The sequence below is a fragment of the Epinephelus moara genome, chromosome 17 (assembly GCF_006386435.1).
Source record: "Epinephelus moara isolate mb chromosome 17, YSFRI_EMoa_1.0, whole genome shotgun sequence".
In the NCBI taxonomy this organism is placed as follows: domain Eukaryota; kingdom Metazoa; phylum Chordata; class Actinopteri; order Perciformes; family Serranidae; genus Epinephelus; species Epinephelus moara.
The window spans coordinates 31021165-31042518 of NC_065522.1; the positions used below are offsets into that span (position 1 = coordinate 31021165).

Below are 21354 nucleotides of genomic sequence, written 5' to 3' on the forward strand. Positions count from 1 at the left end.
CATGGTATGGTATGCTGTACATAATCACGGAAACTGTCAGTGTGTCATTCTGTCAGTCAGTCATTCTGTCTGTCCCACGTTTTTCTCCTCACTGACGTGGACAATCTGTGAAACTGCACATAGGCATTGAGGATTGGCATAGGTAGAAGGTGACAAAGCTACCAATGAGTATGGACTAGTTTATATAAATTAAAAAAAAAGAGAAGAAAAGAGACACTAAGGTAAGTTGCAATTACAAAGTCACATTTTACTTGTCTTAATTCTTCAAAAGAAACCATCATGAGTAGAGCTGAATCAGTCGGTGGATTGACAGAAAGTTATTTGACAACAGATTTTAAACTAAAATGACACAAAACACGACTGATTCCAGCTTCTGATGTGTGTGTATTAACTTGGTTTCTTGGTCTTCTGTGATAGTAAACTGAGCATATTTGGGTTTTGGACAAAACAAGCAATTTGAATAAGTCACTTTGAGCTTAAGGAAATTGTCATGTTCATTTTTTGTTATTTTTGTACATTTTATAAAAAGACAATATAATCGATAAGTCAAGGAAAATAATGGTTAGCTGCAGGCCTAATCACAAGTGGATTTCAGCATGTAACGTGGACAGGTTAGATGTCAAATTGATGTTAAAATACAGAGAGTAGTCTTTCCACCTGAGCCTTTTTTCTCTGAATACATGTACATTTGAACTAACAATAAGATGCATACATTGGTATTTATTTTTTGATTTCAAGAGAGTGTCTTATATTTGGGAGTATTTACAGCAGTAACTTTGACTGTTTAAAACATTGAAAGTTTATCTGAGTCAGCTGGTGAACTTCTGCACACGTGCAGAAACAGTAAAGCGGGTCATTTCACAAATATTTACAGGAGGTTTGGAGGAAGCGTGCTGCTCCGTGCTTACACTGCTTATCTACCAGATAACCTGAATGTTTGTGTAGCTGCTGCTGATAAGGTATCACTACTGTGTAGCTATGATTTGCTCATTAGGAAAGAAACTGGTGATACTGATGACTATGGTCCAGTACCTGGAGCCCCAGTACAGGTACCTTTTTACAGTTTTTACTTTTTAATTTTTAAACAAGCTGCAGGGGAGACGTAGATGAAAAACAATTCTGTATGTGTCTGCTCATCCAGCAGTGACACTAGGCTATTACTAAAATAATATAGAAAAGAAAAAAGACTGGATACCGAAACTCTCGATGCAGATCGGCACTGCAGTGATACTGTAGTTTTGTAGTTTAATGTGAATCAGTGCTCTGTAGTTCTGACATAAATCGGTGCCCTTAAAATGATCGAGCTCAGTACCTGAGCCAAACACTTGCAGTAGGGCTGCAACAAATGATTAGTTCCATTGTTGATTAATCTGTCGGGCATAAAGAACAGAATGGTATCGTACATTTTTCTGTTTGATTATCTGGACTTCAGTGAGTCTGACATTAAGACTAACTTTGTGGGGTTTTCCGAAATAACAGCCTTGGTTTTGTTTTGTGTCGTGAGCTCTAGTAGATCAGTATTTGAATAAGGTTTCAAGTGTTTGAACTCATGAAGGAGAGTGGACGTTGATGACATTTGAAATCCTCTTCGCTTTTTACCGAGGCCTCTCTGACGTCAGTGTTTCTGATTGCCTCTGTGTTAAATCCTGAACAGAGTTTCATTGTACAAACCTCAGACTAAACAACGAGCAAACGTCTCAGCTCACAGAGAAGGATAAAGGAGAGACAGTGAAGAAAGGCTGATTGACGTTGGAGGAAGTGACTCTTTCTCTCTGCCTCTGACATGACAGATACCTGTTGAGTCTGCAACAGTTTCTACTGAATCTGCTGTCAGACTGTCTTATCTACCGAAACATTAAAACGGTTTTGTTTAGTCACGTCTAAATCTAACTGAACCAGATAAGTCGGATATGTAATGTCATGTGACACCACTTATATTTCTGTTTTTTGTATTTTTGTTGTTTCAGTGAAAGTAGGAAGTGCTCGTCCAGACATCCCGACCAAACCAGCAGCACTGACCTCACCACGCAGAGCCAGTGGTAAGAGAGTGTATGTGTGTGTGTGTGTGTGTGTGTGTGTGTGTGTGTGAGCACTAAGCTGGATGTAGCTCCAGTACAATGGGGTGTTTGAGAGCTTAGAGACACAAATCCTGCTCATTATGTAGCAGAAATATGCAATTATGCATTTGCAACATATCACAGAGTGCTTGTGTGTATTTGAACTTGTATTTGCGACATAGTGAGGACCGAAGTATGTTTATATCAAGGCTGCCCCCTAACAGTCGACCAAATGTGAGTCGGGAAGGCAGGGAAAAATAAGCAAACGTGTCAAAATAAATCAAAACCTATATGACTGGACCATGTGGGAATTTAATTGGAGGAGTTGTGGGGTGAAAAGTTTACTAAGGCCCAATCCCAGTACCTCCCCTTGTCCACTACCCCTTAGCCCTTGGCCCTTGAAATGAAGCAACGAGAGGTAGGGGTTGAAATCTTTCCCTAGGAATTGGGACACCACTCACTACATCACCACGTCGGTTACGTTCACGCGTACGTAACTATTGTAAACAGGAAGCTGCGAGCCATCTACATTTCCAACCGATCGCCTTTTGCTGTATTCATCATGCTTCGTTTGATGAACGACAGATGACAGGGGACTCCTGCTAGCAAGCTAGCTAGCTAACCAGCTAACATTGCGAAGCAGCATAGGCTATACTAGCTGGCATGTTATTGTAATGTGAAAAATGCAACAACTTTGCAGAACAGGACAGATGACAGACACCAGATAGTGCGAGCTAGCTAGCTAGCTAACAAGCATCCTGACGACGGTAACGTTAGCTATGTATGAACTTTTTTCCCTGTCTCTTCCTCGGTGTTAGCCATGGCAACGTCTATCCCTCGCTGGCAAGTCAGCATCTGAAATCCCTCGCTCCGAAGGGCTAGTTTCATACCCACTACCCCTCGTTATGCCCCCTACCCCTACACACAAAAAGGAATTGGGACACCCCTTCCCCCTTGCGGGAACGTGCAAATCTAGGGGTAGGGCCGGGGAGGGTATTGGGACGGGCCCTAAAGTACCAAACTGACATGATACAGAACAATACAACCAAAGATGAATGACAACAGGAAACACACTGAGCTGTCAGTGAAAAATAAAATCCGAGAAATAAGTAGAACACAGTGCAGTGAAAGAAGCAAAATATATGTTTATGGACAGGTCAAGAAACAATTAGACTTCTTGAATTGAATATAACAATGATTTCCTTTTTAAGGAATCTTGACAACATGAACTTCGGTGTTTCAAATCTGTACACCATCATAATTACAAGTGTCTGGTCACCATGTTTCAGCAGCAAGTTTGCCCCTCACTGGAACATCTCACCTCAGTGGAGCATCGGACAATTTTTAAATTGTCGGCGAAATTGAAAACGCAATAAACAGAAACTGAGGGAAGGGAAGGGGCTCTGAAATGCATTATGTCAGTCAGGGTCCTCGCAAAGATAGCAGTAGCAGAGTGTGTGTGCAGCGGAGGGAGGGGGGTGTGTTGTTATATTATTCAATCCAAACCTTGTGAAAGAAAAATGCAGTGATTGTGTGAGGAGAAAAAAGCCTCCACTGTTCTTACTGCTGTGTGAGTTTGATGTGTGTGTGCTGCCAGCTGTACTGTACTGTCGCTGACGTGTGTATTTTGGTGCGTTCAGCCAAGTCGTGTGATTGGTCGATCTGACAGAGAATTCCCATTATGCAACTGTCCCGGCTGCTGCATGAACTTGTAGAAACCGGGCAGCTAGTTAAGTTGTTTCACGGTGAGACAAAACGTTCCAGTCAGCATATTCAGTCGTGTCATAGTTTCAAAACCTGCCAGAGGACATTTGTGAACGTGCCGCAAGGAAAGACACCATGTGTGCAACATGTGTGTAAGAGTTCCCTTAAATTTATATGCTGCATCTTTCGTCATTATACACATGATTCAACAGGATGGTGTCAGAGCAGTCGGCAGCTCTTTGTCTACTATTTCATGTTTGGACTTTTTTCGACTCATCACTTTGTTCTTGTTAACTTGTTTGCATGACAGCAGCATTTTAGTCGTGGTATTACCAGTGGAGGGTGCTGTGTTTTTTTTGTAAACCTCTAATTTTATTTACTCTTATTTTTATTTTATTTTTACTGCTGCAACACCCAAAGTTTCCCCTCTGGGGATCAATAAAGGTTTATTTTACCTTAAAGGGGAACTAATGTTTTTTTCAACCTGGGCCCTATTTTCCGATCTACTTTTGTCTAAATGAGTGATAGGATGTTCAGTATTTTCTCCAGTATGAAGCTAGGGCTGACCTGCCTGCAGCCCGTGAGCGTGCGCTATATTAAATAATAGGGCTTCAGACAGCGTCAAACAACGTCAAAATACGTCCACTAAAAGTGCATTTTTTTCACACAGATAGGCTCGGATTGTTAGTATAATTATCTGACAACATAACGTAAAGGAGAAATGAACGTCTGTGTTTACCTTTAGCTGGATTCAGACATGTTCCTCTGCCTGTTGCTGCTCCCTCTCTTCCTCGTCCGNTTACCTTTAGCTGGATTCAGACATGTTCCTCTGCCTGTTGCTGCTCCCTCTCTCTCCTCGTCCGCTCTTCAGTTTCAATGAGCTCTGCGTCCGTGTATTCTGTGTTCAAATAAATACGGGCGGTCATCAAATTCAAATGGCTCATCCAGATCCAGTTGGTCAAAATCAGGTAAAAATTCGGACATGTTTGTTGGGGCAAGTCAAAACACTCACTCAGAGAGTGAAAGGCTGGCTCTGAAATCTCATGTCTTGCGAGATTCTTCTTCTTTGGTGTTTTCGGCAGTTGGTCTCGCGAGATTTGAGTTGTTGCAGGAAGTTACCGCTGAAGTGAGCTTACAAACGCGAGGAGTTACTCTGTTTGGAGTAGTCATGGCTAAATTTTTACCCGATTTTGACCAAGCAGCATTTGGGCAATCCTTGTAGTTGCACCCTGTAAAATGTTCCTTCCTGATCTGGATAATGATTAATGATGAAGTCTGATATCTGCTCTCCACCTCCAGCTCCAAATCTGGCCCCTAAACCCACATCTCCAGATCCAAACCCAGTCCCGCCCAAACTTACAGCTGCTGCCCCAGCCACGGCCCCCAAACCTTCAGGACCGGCTGTGGTTCCGATTCCAGGCCTCAAACCACCAACTCCAACCCCAGCTCCAAACCCAAACCTAGCTCTGGCTCCAGCTCCGGCTCCAGCCCTGAGGAAAGGCCCCGTGACCCAGACCAAACCAGAAACTTCCACCACTGCAAACCCAACCCCCTCAGATCCTCCTCTCCCTCCACGGTGAGAAAGAGATTTGTAGTAATCCAGGATGGAAATAAACCATCAACTTTAAGTGGTAATGTCTGTCTCCTCTGTTTAAGCTTCATGTATCTGTAGAGAAAAGGTAAAACAAAGAAACAGTTGTCAGAGATCAATGTGTCGCTCAGAAACATGGACCGACCCGCCATCATCTATCACCACAAACAAGACGCTGTTCTTAGCTCTGTTTTCTTTCAAAGAATTGCTTCACTTCACACCTGTTTCATGCCTTAAATCAAGAACTGTTTTTCTCTCCAGGCCTTCAAGTGTCAAGCTCCTCCCCCTGCGTCCTCCACCAATCAAATCCATCCCCGGGCGACCTCCGCCACCTTCCGTCGGCTCGACTTTACCATCCAACCCGACAGCCCCTCCTCCCTCCAGAACTAGTCCCACCCCCTCTGTTCCCCCTGCCAACCTGTCCCCACCTTCACAAAGCACTCCATCCCCTCCTCCTGTGTCAGCCAATCAGGTGCAGCCTCAAAAGGCACCAAAGAAAGGACCACCTCTGCCCCCCCGCCCCAAACCTGGACACCCTCTCTACAGCAGCTACATGGTATAAGCAAACAAATGCACACACACACAACATACTGTCGTAGATTTTAGCTGAAATTGTATAATTTCTTACCTTTATCTCAGAAACAGGAAGTCCTGATCGTCCTGGACGACCCGAGCCCCTCAGAGCACCTGTCAGGGGAGGGGAGGAGTCAAACTGCCGTCATCAGCCCATCGCAGTGTCTCCTGGACCTGGACACCCAACCAGAGCCTGCTCCTGATCAGGACAGCCAATCAAAACTGTCCTTAGAGGGCCTCAGCCTATCAGACTCCCAGGTAATGGCACTTCTAATAAAGCCTGAAAATGTCCATATTATATAATATAGATGATTATATTATGTCAGGAGGCAGGCCGCTATACCTGAGGTGTCATCTGAGTGAATGGTAGCCTTACTCAAAAACTCCATAAAGGGCTTTCAGGTGTTGTCGGAGGATTTACCAGTGTCTCCAGTCTAATCTTTTCAAGCTTGAGAAGGTTTAGAAGCTTCTTAAACCAGCTGTTGTGTGAGGGTGGAAGAGTGTACTTGAACTTAAACAAGACGAGGCGCCTAGTTGATAGAGTTGTAAAAGCCGAAACGCTGTTTTGTCAATGGGAAGTTCGGTGCTGTAGGTGTGTACTTCATGTTCGCCTCAAATTATTCAGACATCAAATTAAAACAAGCTGCAGCTGCTGTCTTTTGTGAAGATGAATTAGTACAAGTTAATTTTAGCTCGTCCGCGCTGGAGACTGTCTGGGTGCTGCGCTGACGTCACAGTTGAGTTCCGCCTCTTTTGTTCCGTCGACGTCATGTTTTATGACCTTTTATTGACATCTGTGAATCAATGCTGAATCGTCCGCGTCCACATCGCGATGCATCTAAGAATCAAGTTTTACTCCACCCCTGATAACTATCGTTTTGTTTTCCTCTCTCATCTAGTCCATCCTGCCTGTGCAGCCCACTGAGCAGAAAGAGCAGCCCGACCCTCCTCCTGTCAGGTCAGACTCACAACATGAAAAACTGCACACCAGACTGATCACTGAAAAACATCAATTCTTTTTAGAAGACCAGGTGTGTCATTGTGTGTGTATTTCTTAATGTGTGTGTGTGTGTGCAGCGGCCCTCGGTGCATCGCCTTGTTTGACTACGAGGGAGAGGAGGAGGACGAGCTCACCTTCTCCCAGGGGGACGTCATCGCCCTCCTGGAGCTCATTGGGCAAGAGTGGGGGCGGGGCCAGATCCACGGGCGAATCGGAATATTCCCCCTGAACTTCGCTGAGGTGGTGGAGCCGCCCCCGCAGCCGGCGTCGTCACCGGGGGAAAAAACAGTGCCAGTGGATACCACAGTGACAGAGAGTACTGGTGAGCCACCAGGTCCTGCTCACACTGACTGATTGATTTACTAAATCACTGATTGATTTTGTTTGATGGTTAAAAATACTCTAAATCCACTGGCACAGTTTTTTAAATGTTTAGTTTTTAATAAATGTTGCCTTTGCTTCCTACAAGGCGCTTAACTTTCCTTGCAGAGCTTTCACCCATTCTTCCTCACGTCCTCCAGAGTTGAATGTAATGGTATTTTTTTGTTCTCAACAGCACCAAAGATGTCACAGGACCTCGACTCCAAGGTGAGTGTGTGTACGTACGTGTGTGTGTGTGTGTGTGTGTAATTTATATTCATTGAAGATAAACAAAAAAAAGGGCTCACAAGTAGCAGTGTTGGGCTCGTAATAAATTACTCATTACTCATCACTCTTAAGTAATAATTTAACTTTAGTTATTACTCCCTGCCAACAGTAATTCGTTACGCTACTCGTTTTATTATATTCCTGTTACACCACATAAAACTTGTAGTTGCGTATCTTCCCCAAAATTCAGATGTGTGCGTCTGTGCGAGTGTCATGGTAATCACAGGTAAGTGCAGCTAAAGCTAGATCATTTGCAAATTTATTTTCTTTTTACCTGGGGGTCTTCAGTTGCCTGTAAACTGTATTTTCCCAAAGATCTGCCTGAAAGCCGGAGAGTCACTCATGGAGCAACATTTCATCCACCACAAACCTTCATTGCTTCTTTGTGTCCTGCAGCTGGACACGATTAAAATCCAGTTTGGTTGTTTAGATAGTGTAGCGCTACAGCCGACGTCCGCAGCCCAGGAGGTCTCACCTTTGGTGGGGTGTATTTCCTGGAGCGTTTTCTGGATGTGTTTTCACACTGGGAAGAGTTTTAGTCCAATGACCTGCAGAAACAACGTTCTTGTCGTCTTTCCTGACAAGGAATTTTATTCACTGTCAACTTGTTTTGCTGAATATTCATTGGTTGTTATGTTGTTATTATTATTTTATTATTTAGTCACTTATTTTATGTTACTTCATTCCTTATCTTGTTGACTTTTAATCTGCTGTTATTTTAGCTATTGCTGCCTGTAAGGTGACCTTTAGTGTCATGAAAGGCGCCTTTAAATAAAATGTATTATTATTATTATTATGTAATTTGTAAGACAAATATTATTAATAATTAGTTTAATATATTAGAATAGGTCTAAGAGTATTAATTATTGTACAGCTTTATACTGATGGGGAGCTACATAATTCACTTTTGTTAGTTTGTGGAGAAGGGGAAGCAATAAATAAGCTTGTACTTCCTCCCACTCCTTTTTGCACATGTAAATCACATCATTAAATGCTGTTTTCAGTTTTTAAGCTTCCTTAAGTAACCTGTTGTTATGTGTGTCTGCTACTGTATGATTATTTATTTGCTACTTAAATGTTCGAAATAAACTGCTACTAACTAAAATAATCGTGCAGCCCTACACAATATGGTTTTTTGTACTATAAAGTGCATTCTCTTAATAATTTTGTTTACAGTCAGATTTTTGTTTATATATTTCACTGATTATTCTATTATTGGATGTGTTTTTTGTCTGAATCTGTGGATGTGTGTGTGCGCAGGTGAAGGAGTGGGCCGAGGCTCTGTTTGACTTCCCCGGTCAGACTGCAGAGGATCTTTCCTTCCACAAGGGGGCACTCATCGAGGTGATGGAGCACATCGACGCTGAGTGGAGGAGAGGAAGACTGGAAGGGAGGGAGGGGATCTACCCTGCTGCCTTCACACAGCCATGCCAGGGTAAAACGCGCACACACACACACACACTGAAATACATCAGAGAAAAATACCTAATCAAGTCCTTTACTGAAAGTTCAAATACCACTCTGTGAAAGTACTCCACTACAACTAGAAGTCCTGCATTGAAAATGTTACTCAAGTAAAACAAGTATCAAGAAAATGTAGTTGAAGTATCAAAAATAAAAGTAAAAATGCCCCCTGTGAGGGGAGTCAGGTTAATTCCCAGGGCTGGTACCTGCGGTTATTCCACAGGCTAGTTAATAACATGTCGGGCAGGAAATCCAAAGTGTGGGATCATTTTGAGAAGGTGAAGGACGAACCCAAGGTGATATGTAAACTCATCTTCATTGGTCGACTACAAACATGACGTATCATCTGAAACATGGAAGTAGCTACATGCCCATTAGCCCACAGCGTCATTAACAGGCGGCTCGCTCAGTGTGTGACGTGCACTTGTAGATAAAATATAGGCCTATATTAATGAAGGTTCATTAGTACGGTTTGTATTTCTCTGTAATGTAGCACAGTGTTAACAATGTTACTGATACTATTCTTTCTCACACCTTCAACTCAAACCACCAAAATATATCATTTAATCATTACACTCATATCAGAAACATGCAGGAGACTAGTCCACTGATGGACCCTGATGAGGACTGTTGACTAGGAAAATTCTTTGTCGGGGGCAGCCCTACATGTTTTACTTGTGCTGTGATGCATGAGTGTGTGTGTGTGGTCACTGAGGTCGCTTACCATAACTTCCTCTTCCTGTTTCCAGCTAAGCCAATCCAACTCCAGCAGTCAGAGGTTAAAGCAGTGGCCAAGTTTGACTTCGCAGCAGAGAGCGAGGATGAGCTCACGTTAAAGGTGCCTGTGTGTGTGTGTGATGAGGAAGTTTTAGTTGGTATTCTCTGCACAGATTAGATGTAAGTTTACGTCAAATCTTTATTTTTATGTCGGCCGATAAATGTAATGTAATAACTGTTAGTTTATCAGTAAAGACAAAAAAATAATAATTCAGTTTTAGATTGTTTCATTCCCTCATATTCTTCCTTTCCCATCTTTATTCAACAATTACTGCACACACAACATATTGTATACATACATTTTGATTAACTAAACTTAAAGGGACACATATCGGAGTGGTCGGAAGCAGTATGTTTTTTGGGGTTGTGCATTTGTCCGTCCTGTTCTGGTGAACGCAATATCTCAAGAACACCTTGAGGGAATTTACTCAAATTTGGCACAAGCGTCTACTTGGACTCAACAATGAACTGATTAGAAATGGTGGTCGAGTGTCACTGTGACCTTGCATCCATCTCATTTTCTTTAACACGTCATTTCAAGAAGGCCTATAGAGAATTTCTTAAAATTTGGCACAAACGTCCACTTTGACTCAACGATGAACTGATTAGAATTTGGTGGTCAAAGGTCACTGTGACCTTGCGTCTGTCTCATTCTTGTGAACGTGATATCTAAAGAAGGCCTTGAGGAAACTTAAACAAATTTTGCACAAACGTAACAATGAACTGATAAGACTTTGGTAGTTGAATGCCACAGCGACTTTGCATCTATCTCGTTTTCTTGACTGTTATTTCAAGAAGGCCTATAGAGAATTTCTTCAAATTTGGCGCAAACGTCCACTTTGACTCAACGATGACCTGATTAGAATTTGGTGGTGAAAGGTCACTGTGACCTTGCATCCATCTCATTCTCAAGAACGCAATATCTGTAGAACGCTTTTAGGGGATTTTCACAAATTTGGCACAAACGTCTACTTGGACTCAACAATGAAGTGATTAGAATTGGTGGTAGAATGTCACTGTTACCTTGCATCTGTCTCATTTTTTTGAACATGTTATTTCAAGAGGGCCTTCAGAGAATTTCCTCAAATTGGGCACAAACGTCAACTTGGACACAAGGCTAAGCTGATCAGAGTTTGAAAGTCGGATGTCAACAGCAGTGTGACCTCATCCGTCTCATTCTCATGAACTCGATACCTCGAGAATATGTTTTCTTTAAATTTGGCCCGAACGGCCACTTTAGAATAAACTGATAATAATGTGAAGGTCAAAGGCAATCAACTGTGATGCGGTAATCTAGATAACTAACAAACATGCTCTCTTTCTGTCTTTTCCCTGCAGGTTGGTGACATCGTAACACAGGTGGAGTTTGTGGATGAGCAGTGGATTTTGGGAGTTGTGGGCGGGAAGCGTGGGATTGTGCCTAAAAACTACATTTCACTTCTCTGATGAGGCAAACATGGAAACAGCTGATGGGGGAAAACTAGGAAGTAACTTTTTTTCTTCTCAGTTTTCACAGCCGCTCTGTGTGAACAGGTTGGTCGGAGGGTTTTTGAACTGGTGACCTCCCCTCACCTGTGAACACTACAGAGCGTGCTGTGTACACTTAATTCCAAGGTTTTCCAAAAACTTTCCAGGCAATGAAACAAAAGCCGCCTGCTCAGTTTTTATTTGGAGTTTGGAAATCGGAACTCTGAGTTGCAATTGGATCGTCTCTTTGATTGACAACCATTGACCTGACATCACCCGAGCAACTGACACCTGCTCACGATTGGCATGACGATTGAGAACGGGACGTACCTATGCCGCATAATGACGGAGTAAATCTGATATTACACCGTTGATTCTCATGTTTCTTCTTCTGCGCTCCAATTGACTCCATGGACGATTTCCCACCTGGACTGGATTTGACTTTTTGTCTTTCACTGACTCTTTTTGGTTCATCAGTCGTGACCGGCCTGCACATGGACCTGCTTCGAAGAGCCGCTGTTGGACGACTTTTCCCCTTTGTGTCTGATTACAGATGTTTAACGCAGACTGTTGAAAAATGTTACATGTCAGATTTTCAAATTCAGGCCAACTTGCAGTATTGAAAGTAGAAAGCTTCAAAGGTTCAGAGAGGAGGACTAATTCACTTTAAAGGGATGGTTCAGATTTTTTAAAGTGGGGTTGTATACGGTACTTATTTACAGTCAGTGTATTACCTACAGTGAGTTGGCATGGCCCTAGTTTAGAGAAGCAGACAGGAGTACCGCCATGGAAACAAAGCAATGTCCAATATCAGTATCAAGTGTATGCTATATTTAGAACATTTTCACTGGCTTGACATTGCGGCCAGACAAACCTTTCCGACAGGGAGCTGATTGAAGGTGAAACATAGCCATGCTTTAAACAAAGCCAGACTCCATTGACAAAAACATTAATTTTACCAAACAGAACACGAGACTGCCACCTCGATCAGTTTGTTGGTTTGTGTAATTGTGTGACTTTGGTGTTTTAAAAGGTTAGTTCAGATTCACCAAAGTCACACAGTAACACAGACAAACTAACCAATCGAAGCAGCGGTAGACCAGCAGCTCTCCTGTACTGTGAGATAAAAGTACTGTTTCTCTCAATGGAGTCTGGTGGCGTCAAAGAGAGGTGTTGCCTGCCTCAGTTGCCCCCCAGCTTTTGAAATAGACACCGACACAGATTGGGGTAATGTGCCCAGGCACGGTACGTAGTGTTTAGAGTAATCAAACAGACTGAACTTTGGGGTCAAGTGCACTCAGATCCTGGCCTGGTCCCTGATTTAAAGGCTCCTTCAACTGATATTGATTTATTTAGGTGGCTAAATGTTGCTGTAGCTGACTGCCATCTACTTTATGTAATACACTGACTGTAGTTAAGTACCTCATACAACCCCACTGCAAATAATCCGAACTATCTTTTTAACACAGACTGTTAAAAATATGCGTCAGATACATTTTCAAAATCAGGCCAACTTGCAGTATTCAAACTGGAAAGCTTGCGAGGTTCAGAGAGGAGGACTAATTCACTCTAATCAGTTAAAACTCACATTTATCATTAACATAGTGAAGAACACTATTCTCAACCTGAGCCAGAGGAGATCAGAAAACTGAATAAAAACTGAGTAATGTGGGCCCAAAAATAGCCACTTTTAAGACAGGAAGTCATAGGACGTTGTCAGTGTAGGTAAAAGTAACTGTCAGAATGTTTAATTTTGTGACACTGTAGGAGCCTGTAGATATTTATAAAGGTTTAGTTTTTTTTTGTTGCACGTTTTTGCTCATCAGCTTTTACAACAAAGCTTTTTTTTCAATGTTTTACATCCTCAACACTTTGACGTATGAACCAGATCACTTTACATAAAGAACACTAAAGCTGGTTTTCATCTGTTATCTAGAAACTGATGATACATCACTGCTCAACATTTTTCCAAAGCTTGTTTCTAACTTGAGAGCTGAATGTTTGCGGCTGTTTCGCCATCCTGATGAAGTCAAAATATCCCAGTGAACGAAACACGATGAACTGGAGAAGAGTGTGCCATGATTTGGAAAACAGTTGGCAGTAATGTAACGTATACACCGATCAGGCACATTAAAACCACTGACGGGACAGGTGAAGTGAATAACATCGATCATTTCATTACAATGCAATGTTCTGCTTGGAAACCTTTGGTCCTGGCATTCATGTGGATCCGCCTTTACGAACATTGTTATAGACCAAGTACCCCCTCTCATGGCAACAGTACCCCCGATGGCAGTAGCCCCTCAGCAAGGCAGTACACCATGCCACACTGCAAAAACTGCTCAGGAATGGTCCAAGGAACGTGACAAGGACCTTAAGACGTCGATCTAGCTTTCAGATTCCCCAGATCCTGATCTGATCAAGCATCTGTGGGGCAAACCAGTACTCCAAAGGTCCTTTGTCCGGGCCTTGACAGGTCAGAGCCAAGTATGATCTATGATGGAGCCTCTGACCTGTCGAGGCATTGAGGCAGGACCTCTGGGGGTGTCCTGTGTTGTCTGGTACCAAGGTATTGAGGTAAGGTACCAGCATGCCCAATGGATGTACTGGTCTGTAATGGTGTTTGGGTGGGTGGTGCATGTTAAGTGTCATCCACATAAAGGCCAGGATTCAAGGTCCCTCAGAAGAGCATTGAATTGTAACAAAATGATTAATGTTATTCACTTCACCTGTCAGTGGTTTCAGTGTTTTGGCCGATAGGTGTACGTGGGTTTCATTCAACAGATTTAAACAAGCTAAACTAAAACTTGACACTAGAAGAGCAAGTGGCTCAATAAAAGCAAACAAACCTGGATTAAGAAGATATTTTGAAACTTTTATACAATGTTATTAAGATATTAAAAATAAGCTTTACAGAAGTTGAAAAATCACATTCGGTATTTTAAGATGTCATCATAAAACATGTTTAAAGTTTATAATATTTAAACCTAAAGGTCATATAAATACATAACTTGCACAGAGTGAACCAGGAAGTGAAAGTTGTAACAGCGGGGAACTAAAAAACGATTTCACACCCACTTTGGTTCAGGTTTGATTTCCTTCAGTTAAACAGTATCTTTAGGCAGTCTTGCACCACCCTGCACCAACAATAGGAAGAGTGTTTTCATCACAGCATTATCGTACCGAACTCTTTCACAGATACAAAGCTCTAGCTGTATTTTTTTTTAGATGTACTGTACTATGGTCTTTTCTCTTTCACTGTTTTCTCAACATGTTTCCTGAGTTAAAACACTACATCTCAAAAAAAAAAAAAAACAGCATCCCACGTTTCCAGACTGAATATTTACTCATCAACTGAAACTCATTGGTGTTTTATTAAAGATAAAAACATGGAGGATTTTCTCTCTCTAAATGTGCTGTCAGCAAATCAGCAGTGATGATGATGAATTTTTCTTTGTTAGACTAAAGTTTGTAGTTACAGGACCTGTGTAACCAGGGGACTTCATGTGATTCAGAAATAACTCGCCAGGTCTGTGTTTGTGCCGCACATTCGCACAGGATCAGTTAAATCTGTATTTTACTCAGATTCACTGACATTATCTCGAGGATATGATGCCCACACTCAATTAAACTCCACTCAACACAACGCAGAAATATGACGAAGCACAACCAGTGGTCATGTACGGTGTTAACCTCCGTTTTATGCCTCTGTGCCGGCGACAGCTGAGGCATATTTGTCCGTTCATCCTGTTCTTGTGAACGCAAACACCTTGAGGGAATTTCTTAATTTGGCACAAACGTCCACTCGGACTTTAATGATGATCTGTTAGATTTTGGTGGTCAAAGGTCATGGTCAGTGTGACCGTGTCTGCCTCATTCTTGCGAACACAATTTCTCAGGACCACCTTGTGGGAATTTTTTTCAAATTTCAAAACAGTTTTGGTGGTTGAAGGTCAAAGGTCACTGTAACATTGATTCGATTTTGGTGGTCAAAGGTTGAAGGTCACTGTGACCTCACAAAATATGTTTTTGGCCATAACTCAAGAATTCATTCACTAATTATGACAAAACTTCACACTAATGTCTAACAGGATAAAATAATGATGTGATGACATTTTGTATCCAAAAGGTCAAAGGTCAACTTCACTGTGACATCATCATGTTCTGCATAAAACACTTCTCTGGTCATTATTAAACGTCATATCTCAGGAACAGAAGGGGAGACATTTGGTCAGAGACTGAGTTGGTGACACTGATCTTGAAACTGTGCTGATTGTATAGATCTTCTGTGTGTGAAGCTTCCATGTTTTCACAGACATGGATGTTAACTATCAGTGCACCTTTTGGTGGTTAACGGAGGCGTACAACTGTCATTCAGTAATTTTAGTTTTCTTTTAAATGTGGGTTAAACAAACAGAACGCAGACTCCATAATTCTCTAAGTGAGGCACGAAGAAAACAAAAACCTAAATACGATCTTAAATGTCTGACATAATGATTCATATAGGACTAAAATTATCACGACCTCTGCATTTATATATAATATGGTAAGTAATTTGCGGTGGAATTTTCACTTGACAAATTACGGAAATGGCAGATTAACACAGGCTTAAACTCACAGACGACCTTGGATATTATTAGAAATCACAGGAAGTCCCCAGTTAATACTGTTCGTGTGTGAACAGGGCTATCAGATAAGAAACAAAAACAGATTTGGTCATTTCTTTACAGTCATGAAAGAGACATGGGGAACTGTTCACACGATATATTTGTAAACTGAACAATTTTAATGCAGGAAACGCAGACGTGTCACTATTTTTTTGCACGTTGCAGTCACTGTATTTAGCTGTCTGTTAAAATCTCACTGGACTATTGGGTAAGTGCACTCAAGAGGGAGAAGTGAACAGTTTTGGTATCACTCAGTATTTTGACGTTCAGTGGGGCAAGTCTTTTGGTGTCTGTATTTGCATATTTGTGTGCCGAGCAGTTTCTGACTTTGACACGATTTGCAGGCGTCATCACAACTATGTGGTGGCAGCTCGTCAAGAGAGGAAATCTTCCATGTGGCGTCTTTAACACTGTGACACTAACATGCGTGTGAGTGAGAAAGACACACAATGAAAGAGGTTTATAAAGTGCTTTGTCAAAGATATTTTGTGTATAACCAAACATTCCAACTTTTTAATACAAATAAAACTTTCAGACTTTTAATTAATTTAATTTAGTTTTTTTTTTCTTACGTGTTTTTGTGTTAATTGTTGGTGTGTTTCATCAGAGGTTGTCGTACAGCTGACATGTTTCAGATCTCCACTGACTCTGACTGAATGACTGGCAGCTGAACATGAAGATTAACTGTTCAGTTTACACCAGAGAGAATGATGGAAATACTGTCCAACCGAGAAAGTAATAAATCCGATCTTGGTTTCAGCTATTCAGTTTTTAATCAAATATATACCCCAATTGTTGAGTCCTAAAATTATAAACCATAGTCTTTGATTTTTATCTTTGCACGCTTAATATTTTGTAATTGTAGTTGTATTTATATCTTTTAAATTAAGTAAATTTACTTCGAAGTCTGGTCGGGTTTGTAGATGAATAATTCAGCATTTCTACTGCTTAATTTATATAATAGTATCTGGATTATTAGAAGAATGAGACTCTTAACGCTCAATAATGAAACACAAGCACAAGCTGTTTTTTAGATTTAAAGAATTCATTTTTATTAAATGTAAAAATTCATCATTCATTCATATTTTATCAAAAACTTATATGAAATCTTTGTAATGCTGCAGTGCTCTCACTAAAGTTGCATCTTATGAAAACACCCTTTAGCCGCTGTAAATGTATGCATACACAGAATAAATGTTCTTCTTATGAATTTATGAATCCAGAGACGCATCAACAAAAATTTCTGACACACAGGAAATAAACAAGAATACAAACTAACACCGAATGATAAACACATTTTACAGTCCCTGAAGTTATTGATTATATCTTTTTAAAATAGTAATAATGATATTAACTGTATTTATATGGCACTGTTAAAAACAGAGTTTACAAAGTGTTTTGACAAACAAAGCAAAGCAGAAGCAAAAACATCAGAGGCAATATAACAATAGGAGCCAAACAATAATGCTGAACGAAGGCCAGACATAAAATTAAGGTAGAATTAAACAAGGATTAAGAGAACATATCAGGAAGAAGACAGATGATAATAGGAAATACAGAGGAGTTATTAAAAAATACATACCAATAAAAGTAAGTACAATTTTTAAAAAGACTAAAATTAGTAAACACAAAATATTAATGATGCTAATAATAATAAGCAGGATCAAGACTGACTAAAAAGATACAGAAAAATAATCAAAAGAAATTGAAAGATAAATTCAAACACAATATTACACAGTGTCTCTTTAATAAGTCTGTCTACATGAGCTCACACAGCTCAGCAGAGTCCAGCACTGAGCTGCTGAGTGAACATACTGTACTTTAGACTCCTGACTTCCTGTTGTACATGAGGCATGATTTGAAACAATCACACAGGTACACACGTTCTGCATTTGATAAAATCACACAAAACCAACAACACCAGCCACCCTGTGTCAAATCACTTTGTCCCTGTAAAGCATACCTGCTCCTGCATTCATGTCCTCCATAAGTTAATACGTTTCTTAGATATTAACCTGTCCTCTGCCTCTTCAATGACTACTTGAGTTTACAGAACTCAGCAGTGTCTCCATTAGAACCACCAAGAAAAAGTCCAGCATAGAGCGGCTCAGTGAATGTGGTCTGGACTCTGTGGAGGAGAGTCATTCTTTGAGAGACGCTGTAGAAAGACAGAATACCTGCACTGTGATCCAGGTACACTCCTACTCTGGAGGATTTAGGTCCTGAGATGCTGATTGAGTGGTTGTCATGTCTGAAGGTATAACTATTGTCACAATGTAAATTCCAAGACTTCTCATTGAATCCAAATACACATGCATTCAAGTCCCCTGATCTGGCAATACTCTTATAAGCAACAACAACTGCTACTCCAGCTTTCCTGCTCCTCTCCACCTCCCAGTAACAACGTCCAGTCAGATCATCTTTACTCAAGACCTGAGATATGCGAGTGAATCTGTCTGGATGTTGAGAATATGGTGGATTTTTTGTATTAAATGTTATTTTTCTGTTCCCCTCTGATAAAACCAAAAAGTTGTTTGCTGTGTTTGGATCCAGCGTGATTTTACGTGAGTATTGTAAGAAGTCTGCTCTGGTCGTGAGCTCTGCTAAAGGCAGTTTCTCAGTAAGGATGGTCTGCATTTTGTCTCTGGCTGCTGTCACAGCTGCCATCACATCCTCAAAGTGCTGCAGACAGTCAATGTTTGGTCTTGGTGACTCTGTGGACTCCGTTAGTTTAGACAGCGAGAGGTAACTGTGAAAAAACTGGATGTGGTCCTCTGTGCGTGAGAGCTGCTCCAGCTCAGCGTCCTTCCTCTTTAGCTCAGCGATCTCCTGATCCAGCTTCTCCTGAAGCTTTTTGACTCGACTCACTTCAGTTTCCTGTCTGGATCTGATGTGCTGCTTCACATCAGAGCTTCTTTTCTCAATGAGACGGATCAACTCAGTAAAAATCTTCTCACTGTCCTCCACTGCTTTATCAGCAGAGGAATCGATATCCTTCATCTCCTGCTGAAGCACCTTCACATCTTTCTCTCGGTCCTGGATTCTCTGCTGGATTTTCTGTTGACTTTCACCGAGCTCCTTCTGCTTCTCAGTCCGTTCTGCTGCAGCTGAGACTGTGTCGTGGCCTTTATGTTCATCCATTGAGCAGAGATAACAGATACACTGCTGATCAGTGCGGCAGAAAATCTTCATCACCTCATCATGACGGGAGCAGATGTTCTCCTGAAGCTTCAGGGAGGCTTCAGTGAGTTTGTGTTTTTTAAAAGTAGGAGATTCATAGTGAGGCTGAAGGTGTTGCTCACAGTAAGAGGCCAGACACACCAGACAGGACTTGAAGGCTTTCAGCTTCCTCCCAGTGCAGACATCACAGGCCACATCTCCAGGTCTGGCATAGCAGTGATCAGCAGGAGCAGCTTCTGTCTTCCTCCGTTCCTCAATTAACTCTGCCAGCATGGTGTTTTTCACGAGGACAGGCCTCGGGTAGAAAGTCTGTCTGCACTGAGGACAGGTGTAGATATTCTTCTGATCTGCTTCATCCCAGTGGGCTTTAATACAGCTCATGCAGTAGTTGTGTCCACAGGAAATAGTCACCGGATCCTTCAGCAGATCCAAACAGATCGAACAGCAGAATTTCACCTCGTATGCTTCATTTCTTTGCTGCGCCATTTCACCTCTTAACAACAGGGAATGTCTTGGAGTTGGACTTTCCTCTAAGCAAATAAAGTCATCAAGAAGGAAGCCAAACCTTCTTTGCTGTCCCGCTGCCCAGCTGATTGCACTTTGCAGCATGGTGAGTACACCAATCCCCAAACTGGTAGATCAATAAAAGAGGTGGGAACCAGAAAATATTCAGTTGGAGTTGGACTGAAAGGGCGCGGTTTAAACCATGGCAGCATTTATGGCCTTTATCTAAAGGTTTACAGTCAGTTTGCACTTTGGCAGCGTGTGCTGCCCTCCTTTAAACCAAGATTGAGCTTTGGTCATGTGGTAGAGGTGGTTGAGAACACAGTTCAGCTCTCTGGCTTAGGTAGTCAGTGTTGAGGCAAAGCAGAAAAACTTTCCCTTTCAGAATTTATTGGGATGTGTTGAATGGGGTTGAGGTCCGGGCTCTGTGCAGACCAGTTAGGTTCTTCCAGCAGGGAAAACCATTTCTTTATGGACGCGACTGTGTGTACGGGGACATTGTAATGTTGAAACAAAAAAAGGACAAACGCAAACTGTTAAGACCAGATTGGAAGGGCTAAATTTACAGACTCGCAAAACCTGCGAATTAAGAGACCGGACAAAGTTCAAGATTTCTGATGATACTAGAGGTTCATCCAACCCTTTTATGTCATCACATTCTTTTTTTTCCCAATTAACATAATTAAATAGATTTATCACTTCCTGCCCTCCATCTGAATTTCGCGTGTGATTGCAAACAACCTATTAAGTTTTGTTTTAATGAAATGCTCTTTGTGAAAGTCCCTTTGTGAGTTCCCTTTGGTAAACAGGTACACAGGGTTTATGTCTAGGGCTTTCATAGTGAAAGGCTTTCATAGTGAAAGGCATGGGCGGATCTACTGGGGTGGCATAGGGTGGCAAATGCCACCCTAAAAGAAAGCCATGCCACCCCTGCTGCCACCCCAGTTGGCAGCAACAAATTTAAAGAAAAGTTATGGCCAATTTGACATTTACGAGCGCAAATCTCCAATGTCTGACTGCAATGAATGCAGCACGAGATAACGCCAGAGCGGCAAGAGACTGCTTTGTTTGGAAAACTGAGTGGAGCCAGAGGGGTAGCCTATTCCAGAAAGCGGGTTTAGTGAAAACTCTGAGTATGTTAACCCTGAAATGAGGGAAACTCTGGGTTTGCAGTTCCAGAAAGAGAGGTAAATCAAACTCTGAGTTCATCACCATGGCAACTGAGTCTGTGAACATAACCTGCTCGACGGCAGGTTTTCTTCAATAAACCCTGAGTTTTTCTCTGTCTCCTCCCTCTTACACGCTGTTTCATTTCCTCATTCATTCAGTCCGTGTCAAAGCTTGTATGGAAGCGCATTCATTAACGGAGATTGACCGTCTGTCACAGTCTAAATCCTGCTGGATATTAGTTTGTTACTCAGGACTGTCTTAAGTTAATGAATTTATGCACATCAATCATTTCTTTGGACATCTGTTTTTGTCTTTACATTCAAATATTACACANTGTCTTAAGTTACTGAGTTTATGCACATCAATCATTTCTTTGGACATCAGTATATTGTCTTTACATTCAAATATTACACAGCGAGACTTCATCCTCAGCTCAGAATCAAACTTCTGTCCTTTTTATAGTTATTATTTTTTATAACACTGTGCACAAGGATCAGACTGTCAGTCTGTCAGAGCAGCTCCCAAATGTTTATTGCACATAATGTGTAGGTC

At 41.5% G+C, this 21354-nt stretch overlaps 2 protein-coding genes across 5 annotated transcripts in view; one reads left to right on the forward strand and one right to left on the reverse strand.

Annotated features, from left to right (window-relative positions):
- The window catches only part of LOC126404280 (SH3 domain-containing protein 19-like), a 42690-nt gene extending 28184 nt beyond the window's left edge, over positions 1 to 14506 (forward strand). The window contains exons 8-17 of one of the 2 annotated variants that reach the window (XM_050067407.1): positions 1968 to 2039; positions 5061 to 5337; positions 5614 to 5908; positions 5992 to 6183; positions 6825 to 6883; positions 7003 to 7247; positions 7482 to 7513; positions 8834 to 9008; positions 9787 to 9875; positions 11153 to 14506. In XM_050067407.1, coding sequence (XP_049923364.1) covers positions 1968 to 2039; positions 5061 to 5337; positions 5614 to 5908; positions 5992 to 6183; positions 6825 to 6883; positions 7003 to 7247; positions 7482 to 7513; positions 8834 to 9008; positions 9787 to 9875; positions 11153 to 11260 — 1544 coding nt within the window. In that variant the 3' untranslated portion in view covers positions 11261 to 14506. The remainder of the gene's footprint in view (positions 1 to 1967; positions 2040 to 5060; positions 5338 to 5613; positions 5909 to 5991; positions 6184 to 6824; positions 6884 to 7002; positions 7248 to 7481; positions 7514 to 8833; positions 9009 to 9786; positions 9876 to 11152) is intronic. The other variant, XM_050067408.1, reaches the window with a different exon arrangement.
- A 3241-nt stretch (positions 14507 to 17747) lies between these two features.
- LOC126404305 (tripartite motif-containing protein 16-like) lies at positions 17748 to 19737 on the reverse strand. Of its 3 annotated transcripts, none has more exons than XM_050067458.1 (2): positions 19711 to 19737; positions 17748 to 19584 (listed from the first exon to the last, which is right to left on the reverse strand). In XM_050067458.1, exons 1-2 carry the CDS (start codon positions 19735 to 19737, stop codon positions 17986 to 17988), a joined length of 1626 nt encoding a protein of 541 aa, XP_049923415.1. In that variant the 3' UTR covers positions 17748 to 17985. The 3 variants fall into 3 exon arrangements, with proteins under 3 accessions (XP_049923415.1, XP_049923416.1, XP_049923414.1); XM_050067459.1 differs by lacking the exon at positions 19711 to 19737 and having other exon boundaries at positions 17748 to 18551; positions 18639 to 19614; XM_050067457.1 differs by lacking the exon at positions 19711 to 19737 and having other exon boundaries at positions 17748 to 19614.
- Between the last annotated feature and the right edge of the window lie 1617 nt (positions 19738 to 21354).

Coding starts and splice junctions, on each gene's coding strand:
- LOC126404305 (XM_050067457.1), bottom strand. CDS start 19,614: ATGGCGCAGCAAAGAAATGAAGCATACGAGGTGAAATTCTGCTGTTCG.